Source organism: Cariama cristata, unplaced genomic scaffold (genome assembly GCF_000690535.1).
Source record: "Cariama cristata isolate BGI_N322 unplaced genomic scaffold, ASM69053v1 scaffold20688, whole genome shotgun sequence".
Taxonomy (NCBI): domain Eukaryota; kingdom Metazoa; phylum Chordata; class Aves; order Cariamiformes; family Cariamidae; genus Cariama; species Cariama cristata.
This window is the reverse complement of record NW_009631069.1, coordinates 137,637-146,447: the sequence shown is the minus strand read 5'-3', so window position 1 is coordinate 146,447 and position 8,811 is coordinate 137,637. Positions and strand designations below refer to the sequence as shown.

The 8,811-nt window shown below is 42.3% G+C and overlaps 1 protein-coding gene across 2 annotated transcripts; it reads left to right on the top strand.

The window, feature by feature from the left end:
- Positions 1-5,187: 5,187 nt before the first annotated feature.
- On the top strand, positions 5,188-6,374 carry KCNE4 (potassium voltage-gated channel, Isk-related family, member 4). 2 transcript variants are annotated; one of them, XM_009705818.1, is made up of 2 exons: positions 5,188-5,239; positions 5,670-6,374. In XM_009705818.1, the coding sequence occupies exon 2, from the start codon at positions 5,696-5,698 to the stop codon at positions 6,188-6,190; it is 495 nt and encodes a 164-aa protein (XP_009704120.1). In that variant the 5' UTR covers positions 5,188-5,239; positions 5,670-5,695; the 3' UTR covers positions 6,191-6,374. The 2 variants fall into 2 exon arrangements, with proteins under 2 accessions (XP_009704120.1, XP_009704119.1); XM_009705817.1 differs by lacking the exon at positions 5,188-5,239 and having other exon boundaries at positions 5,696-6,190.
- Positions 6,375-8,811: the final 2,437 nt, after the last annotated feature.

The following is an 8,811-nucleotide window of genomic DNA, read 5'->3' as shown; positions in this document are numbered from 1 at the left end:
CACTCTGTTTGTTTCCAGTCACTCATAGCTTTCTGAAATTCAGTTTAGAGGTTGAAAAGAAACGCCTGTCCCAAAACTCCAAGGCTCCCACAACACATGCCTTACAGTAAATGCTAAATTTTGTGTAAACTGTTATTACAGATATCATTGAGGTTTTCTGTTGCTTGTCATCTCTCAGAAACCAATTTGCCTTACAGGTCTTTGTGGTGTGCTTGGATGGCAATTGCAATACTCCAGATGTGACTTCTGGGAAATCTCTTGCCACTGCTAGAGATGAGAGTGCCAAGGCAGACAGCCACTTTGGCTGTGAGGTGCTTCTGAACCCTGTATTTGCTACTAGTGATAAAAATAGAAAGTTTTTGCTGCTCTAGGCACAGGGAATGCCTGAGAATCTTGAAGTTTCATGATATGGGGATCTGCTATGAAGGTTAAAAAAAATTTGAATTAAAGCAAACTAAACCCTAAAGTTGGAGAAAAGGTTGATGCATGCATCTTCTGGAGTTATATTTGCATGTTTTCACCAGTGAAGACTGTAAGGTAGCAAGGCAGATCTGTAGCATTTTACTAGCCTTTTCACAGTCGATAACTGGGCAGAGTGTTAGTTCCATTTGGTATCTGGATGGTAACTTGGTATACTGTGGATGATGCTGAAAAAATTGCCATCTTGCTCTGGAAATTGGTTGTGTGAAGTATATAAAAAATCTCATCTATTTCTGCAGTATGAAAAATAAGGAAGAGTGATGGAAAATGACACTGAACCTAGAGCTGTGTGAGAATTGCTCAGATGCCAACCCAGCCATGTGGTAATGCTGTTGCGCTTATGAACACAACGGTTATTACCTCTTCAGGCAGTGATCTGCAAGTCCTTTACCATGCTGTACCCTCACAGCGCATGTAATTTGTAGGTATTATTAGATTCGTTTCACAAGTGGGTGAACTGAGGCATAGAAGTGTTAAGAACGTATAGTTAAGCTCATAAATTTCATACTGTAAGTAGGCTTGTTAGCAAGAAGGCATGTGACTTGTGCGGGGCTGCTACTCATTCCCTGCTCTGGGAATGAGTGCATGACTCGTTTGCTGCTTTTGAAGTAGTTCTTTGGTTCCAACACACTCACAAGCTTCACTGAAAATTGACTCTGAGTTGCACAGAACTTGAAAGGTGCAGGTGCTTTTCCTGATCCGACGTTCCCTTTGGGTCAGGCACTGCCACTAACTTTGAGGGGCTTTGACTTCAGGGAGCTTTGGATCAGGTCCTCAGTGAGGTGTGTGTTTTGCAGCGGGACCAAAAGTCAGTATGTACATCACAGCGTGGCAGGTCTTTAAACGCAAGGCCAAATCAAGGGCACAAACATCCCTTTCATTGTGTCTTCCTTTATGGTGTCAAACCCAGCTCTTGATCTCTAATTTTATTTTAGTTGAAATCATATGTGAGTGAAAAATATTGATCATCTTTGCTGTCTTTTCCCAGCTGCAGTGTTTGGCAGGTCTAAATCATAACTAAGCCAATATTTGCATGGCAAAATTCTCCCTCCTTTTTCTCACTAGTGGTAAATTCCCAACCATTGCTTCCATTAAAGGTCCATGTGCAGGAAGAAAAAAACCCAATCGCTCTGCCCTTCTCGTTTCTCTTTTCTTTCCATTTTTTGTTAGATTTTCAGATGATTACTCCAAAAATGCATGTGCTCAGATACTCCTTAGAAGGATACTGTTCATATACACTTAGCAAACAGGCTCAGCTTCCTGTAGGAGCTAGTCCTTTAACACTTGTGTCTTGTATCTTTAGTCTTATTAACTCACTAACTGGAAAAAGAAAGATAAATGCAGCATCAGACCATGGATCATGCCCGTAATGAAGCGTTAGGCATATATTTTCCATGGCAGCCTGCAGAGAGTCATCTGAGTCTCTAAGGATGTTTCATGTTGTCTTCATAATGGATTCTGTCTTTGTTCAGTTTTCTGACTGTCCTAAAATTTTTATTTGGAGAAAGGGTTCACATTATACTATCCCTTAAGCCATGTTGTGAAGAATTCCTGCCCCATGGGATGCCTCAAGCCTCAACTTTTGCGTCCTTTGGTGACGGAGGTTGCTGCCACAAAAGACTGTCTAGGAGACAGGGACCTTGAGAAAAAAAATCTGGCATCAGCAACTATGTTGTGACCTTTTCATCGTTGGCATGCCTGGCTGTTGCTCTGCTTTGTTAGTCTGAATGTTTTCCAAAGGGGGAATCTGGAAGGTGGGAGCAACAGCATGAGGATTATTCCTAAATGTTGTAGCCTAGGTTGGGATTGATGCAAAGAAAGTGAAGAGGAACCCATGAGAGGCAATTGCTGAAAGTGTAAGAGATCTGTAAGTGAAATTTCAGGGGAAAAATCTGTGAAATTTGGGGAAAAAAACTGATCTGAAAGGAAGAAAGAAACCTCAAAAAAGAAATAGCTAGTAATCTTAACTCTAAAAAACAAATTACTTCAAATTAAGCAAGTATTTTTGCCATGATCAACACTTTTACAACATAATTTGCAACAAAAGTGATTTTGAAACAAAAACCCAAAAGCCTCCGATTTTCAATTTTCCAGGTCTTGTTTTTAGACAAAAATGTAGTTTCTACAGGGTACAACTTGAGAAAGCTGACTTATGGCACCAGTAACCAAGTGGCATATGTTTTTCAGGTGGTTATTCCCCAGTGTCTTCCTATCCCTCCTCTTCATGTCTATAGAAGGCTCAGGGATTCCTTCCAGGCCTTTTTAAAATTCAAATGTTTTTCAGAATCATGGACTAACAGATGGAAAAGAGTTGTTGTCATCAGCTAGCCAAAGTAAACATAGTTGCAAAGAGTTTTCAGCAATAACTATGCGTAATTATGCAATTCAATCATCTTTCAGTTGAACTTTGGGGGATTGCATAAATCTATGGATGTACCTGACCAGTCTTCCTGTGCTCCTGTTGGGTGCTGCAGTTCATCTTGGTAACTTGGTACAGAGCTTCACCTACGTGAAGAATATGAGGCTTTGGAAGAAATAAAAGATACTATTTGCACCTGCGGGCACCTGCAGAAGAGCTGATCTGCCTCTGCTCTGCTGGCTCACTGGTGGGAGCTGTGAGGTGTCGATGCCTCCGGGCATCTGAAAGTGCTTTTTGTCTCAAGGCGAGCGATGGCCTGTAACACTGATGACAGGAGGCAGCAGGACAGGCTTTAGGTGGTCTTGTTCCCAGGATCAAGCAGCTTCAGAGCTGGTTTCATAGAGTGTCATGGGCACAGAGGAGGGATTTCTCCTTGCACTGAACCAATTTTCATTGACCCAACAATGCCGGGCATTTCCTCACCATTCTGTGAAAGTCCTGCATACATTGTCTTTAAGTTTTCAAATTCCAGATTTCTGGAGCTGAATGGGGGAGCAAATATCACATGGAGCTGAGAAAGATGTGAAATAAAATTTCCCCAAAGTTAGCTAGAAAATCTGCAGACTTACTCTGGGTTATGCTTTAGCCTACCAGTTACTGTGCTCTTGCTGCCTGCTTGGTAATTTGTTGGGAACAGGGAAGAAGAATCCAGACTTGGCAAGCTGGTGCTGCAGACAGATTTTGTCGGATCAAATCCCAATAGACATTAGTCCAACATCAATAGCTCCTGAGCTATCGCATGGGAATGTGCAAGGAGATAAAACCAACATCCTAAAGGGTGGATCCTCTGTTTTAAGGGGCGGAGAAGGGAATCTGGATAATGTGATTTTTTCCCAAACACATACAATTCTGTCTTTTCTTGAATTCTTCACTTCATTTAAAGTTGCTTGACTCCTCTTTCTTGCCTTTTCCTAGATGTGAAGAGAGGTTAATCCTATCTGCCTTTACCTCAGAGGGGTTGTGAGGGCAGAGTCTGGAAAATAATTTGCCATCTATGCAAAGAATCCACAAGTGACTGCAGGGGAAATAAACTCCAGACCTACCGTTGGGAAACTCCAGCACCAGTCAACCACTTTCTGGAAGTGGAGTGTTCTGTTACATAAACATCCTTGAAGCTTTGCAGAAGGGGTGACAGTCACATGTGGGGCCTGACTAATTGGGCTTTGTGTGTGAAGAACGGGGATGGAGAGGATAAGGAAGTGAAATCCCCAAGGTGCAAGCTGGGCCTCCTTCTTCCCATGGCCTGTACTGTTGCTTACGTGTGGAAAAGGGGTCTCAGAGCCTCGTGTACCACTGAGCTGATGACTGGGAACTCTGCGGACCCCACGACCCAGCCTGCATCCTAACTCTGCCCTCCCCAGCGGTCTGGGAGGCATCCTGCTCAGCCCAGCAGCCAGCTGCAACAGCCTCCAGCAGTCACTCACAGAGCATCCCTCTGCCCAGAAGTTGTTAATGTCCCTTCATACTGAAATCTGGATTAACTCAGTGGTGCTGGTCTATCTATGTATAAACAGCGCACAGACCATGTAGCTCCTGGCTGCTTCTACAAGCAGTGGGAGAAGGAGGCTGCTAACTTCAAGAGCTCCGAGCTGGTCCCTGATAGAGTCTGCATCCTTCCACTGATTTATGTGGGGAACCAAAATCCCATAGTTGCTGCTTTGATGGCTGAAGTTAGGTGGCACCAGCATCTCTCCATCCAAAACTCACTTGAGACCCGGGGCCAAATCTCCAAAACCCCACACCTTGTGGCAAAGTGGAGCTGCAGCATGAGTTGAAAGTCACACTTTGTTTTGCACATGCTTTGTAAAGCGTTGTTACTAGTCCCAGGCAAAGAAAATAACCCGTTTCCTCCCCTATCTCTTCAGGGAAAACTACATATAGCAGGCATGTAAATAACTTGGTAGTATCTGCTATAAAATTCACATGTATATTTTTCTGTATTTTATGACAAACACACGATAATGGTCTGCAGGTTTTCCGTTCTGCGTAGCATCTCTCAGGGTAACAGGTCAGATTTCGCGATTGGGATGGCAGTGAAAGGAACAGATTCACAAGCCGAAGGAAGCCGGTGCTGAACTGGCTAGGGAATTTTAATCTGAATTCCCAGCTCTTCTTTTCACAGCTGTTAAGAGTTCAGTGGGCTGAACTGCAATCCTTCAAGTTCATCTGTTGACTCCAACACAAAACTATTATAAACTGTGCCTCTAAAACACGTGATGAAACATTTCTTGAGAGCTATTTATTCCAACTGCGGCAGAGGAAAGTTTTCAGAACACCCGGCATTTGGTAGAGGAAAGGTCTCTTGAGCTTTGCAAAGGGAGGAATTACTTGCATACCGACGTAAGTTGCTTTTTGATTTTTTTTTTTCCTGCATCATTAAATAAAATAATTATTTTAACTTTCCCCCTGCTATGGAAACATGGCCAAGTAGCACAAAACTATGTTTAAGTGCCTAGCATGTTATTTCTATATAGTTTTCTTTCTTTAGTCATGTGGATTGGGGGTTTTACAATTCAGCATAAAACTCAACTTGATTTGATGTTACGTATTTTCTTTCCTCTAATGTTTTCTGTGTCTGAATAGCAATTCATTTACTTACAATATTAATGTAGACATATAACAGACTGCAAGCTTCAATCAGGTGTGTGTTTTGCAAGCTTATAAATTACAAGTAGCAAGGAATAGTTTGGGGGTATCTTTTTTTCAGCTGTTTCTGTTACATCTTTGATCTGAAGTTTGATCTTACCCATACATACACATTCTTCTCCAGGCTTTAGCTGTGGTAAAACACTTTCCATGCCGAAGATGGACCATGTAAACATGACCCAAGCCATGCTTGATGCTGAATCCCGCAATACAGAGAAGAACAACAGCAACGAGTATTTTTACATTCTGATTGTCATGTCTTTCTACGGGATCTTCCTGATAGGGATAATGCTCGGCTACATGAAATCCAAAAGTAAAGAGAAGAAGTCCAATTTGCTTCTGCTCTACAAAGATGAGGAAAGAGAATGGGGGGAAGCTGCAAAGCCTCTACCAACCATATCGGGGCTGAAATCTGTCCAGATCCCCATGATGCTGAACATGCTGCAGGAGAGCATGGTGCCGTCCCTGTCCTGTGCCATCTGCTCGATGGAAGGCAGCAGTGTAAGCTCCGAGTCCTCCTCCTCCCCAGATGTGCACTTCACCATCCAGGAGGAAGTGCTGGATGCTGAACTAGGGGAAGTGTCAGAAACGCTCCTCAACGAGAGCAGCGAGGGATCTGCGGAAAACATCCATAAGAACTCCTAGCACTTGCAGGGCTCCCTTGATCAGCTGCCAAAGCATGAGTGGAGCTCCCACTAAGAACTTGTGGTTCTTTCCTGCTCTCCAGTGAACTCTGAACAGGTATCTCTGCCCCTGGGCCCGAGGTGTTCCTGAGAGCTGGCAGGACAAGGAAGCAGTGGTACCCAACTCCAAAGTGTAACTTGCACATAATTGGGATGCTTAATTTTAATTTTTCCATTATTTCTTCTTACCGTAAGAGCTAAGAACAAGGAGAAAAAAACATATATATTTATTTTCTAACAAGGTAGCTATTACTGGCATGTCTCTGCATATTTCAGAATTCTGCAGATATCTGGGAAATGTTTAGGGAAGTTACCCTAATGCAAGAGCCTGGTGGTTAAAGACGATGGGTAATGCTCACTCACACAAAACTCTGATAGACTAGAAGTACTTTTACTCTCTTTTTCTTATAACTAACCACAACCAACAGCAGATTTGCTCAATGGGGCCTCAAAACTTGAAAATTTGTCGATGCTGTAGTTGAAAGGAGATTTCAGCATGCCTGGAGACTGACTTTAGGCACAGAAAGAATGAAAGAAAAAGAAAGAAAGAAAGAAAAAAAGGTACCAAATTTCTAGGAGGTTTGTAAAGCCCAGTTTCAGATCCATGCCACTATTATCTACCTTTGCTTAAGTTGTACCTGCACTGACTGGGTGAGGTTCACCAACTTCTGCTGCAATCCAGCTTTTCACTAAGTTACTAGTAGGAAAAGTGGTTTTGGTTTTTGCTTCTGTATTTTTTAAAGATACGTACATTTGATCACTAAAGGCAAAGATCTGTAAGTTATAGAAGACATTAAAAGATCTTTGTTAAAAGGTGTAAGATGTAGAAAGGCTTGAACAAATGCTGCTCTGTTACACCCCTTTGGAAAATAGGTGGAATTCAGAATAGAATTTAACCTAGCAAGGGTGAAATCCTGGCCCCACTGAAGTCATCAGCTGAGTCCTCCTGACTTCAGGGGACATGCACAAGATTTTGTGCTTTTTCGTTGGAGTTAAATTCTCCATCTGAGGTCAGTAAAACTGTACCCATTTATATCATTAAAGAATCTAGGCCTTCTGCTCTCTTAAGTCAGTGTAGATAAACATTGCATTACATTTTATCAGCTTGCATGTGACACATGCATTTCTACAAAGTCATTAGTAACTAGTTTTTAAAACCACCACAAACTCCCCCCCCCCCAATTTAATGGACTACATGAATTTTTAAAAAGTCATTAGTAACTAGTTTTTAAAACCCCCCCAAACCCCCCCCCCCCCCAAGTTAATGGTACTGTGATTTTTTTCAAATGCTCATGAAATTAGTTACTAAATTATTGCACTGTTAAAAGAAGTAAGAATGAATAAAAATAAAAGAATGAATATTTCACTCATACCTTATATTTTATAATAACTTATTACAATGTTTGGATTAGTTCTGAAGCCTGAGGGCTGGAGAGCCTGAATCTAAAGCATAGCACAGCAAAATGTTTGCAAAATGTCTCCGCATATTTCCTGCGCTAAAATAGCTCTGTAATTTATCCACTGGCATTAGAGCTTGAGAGACAGCTTGAAAAATATGAATGCTGAACAGCAGAAATGAACTGAGGCAAGAGCCTGCTGTACTTCTGCCGTTTAGAAGGGAGAGCTCTGCTTTTGGCTTGGAGGGTTAACACCACGTAGCCTGCAGAGGTACCGCTGTCTCCCTGCACCCAGCAGAACAAAGGCTCCATTGTGCTCGGAAAGGGCCTGATTCAGTTCTGACTGAAGGCAGTGGGAGTTTTTCCATTGAGTTCAGTGAACTTTGGATCGGACCATATAAAGCTTTTTGGTAGATTTACTCCAAAAGGGGCTGTTTTAAGTTTGAAAGAAGCCAAATTAAGTTTGGCACTTTGCCTGGAATCACTTGAATCCTGAAACTTTCCAAATGAGACTGACATGCGTGAGTTGTCACATTTTCCATTGCTTTCTCCTTTGTCCTTTTACTTTTGGTATAAATGTATTTGTATCTGTAAAAAACTGATGTATATAATTCATAACGTTGAGTTGTATATAATTGTCTCATGTATTTAAAGTATTGTTTCTACTGGCACTAATTTTTATTTAAATAAAGAAACACGTTTCCTGGAAAAGTTTCCATGTTTGTTCACTACGTCAAATAGATTTCCAGTAACGAGACTGGGCAAAATTTCTACAGGATCCTTTTCTTAGCCTCTTTTTTAAATGGTTCCTTGTGGTTGGCAGTACTGCGGCGTTGCGGGCTGACTGCAGGGCTGAGCCAGGCGTTCCAGATCTGCCTTGGGTCTGTGCTGGCTCTTTGGGGCACTGGGCAACTTTGTCACGCTCAGCCCCTGCCCGTGTGCAGGCAGGGCCACGGGGACACCCAGAGTCCTCCTGCAAAGAGCTGGGGGTGATGGTGAGACGTTGAGGAGGGTGGCAAAACTGGCAAGGTGTTATGAACGTTTTTTTGTCACTTATTCAGCCTCTTGAAAATTCTGTGTTTTGAGTTCCGGTTTTAAATTTGCATTGTAGCAAATTGGGTGGGCTAAGGTTGAGGTTATGGGCAAGTATCTGACACGGGTCTCTGTTCACACTGGATTTCCAGTA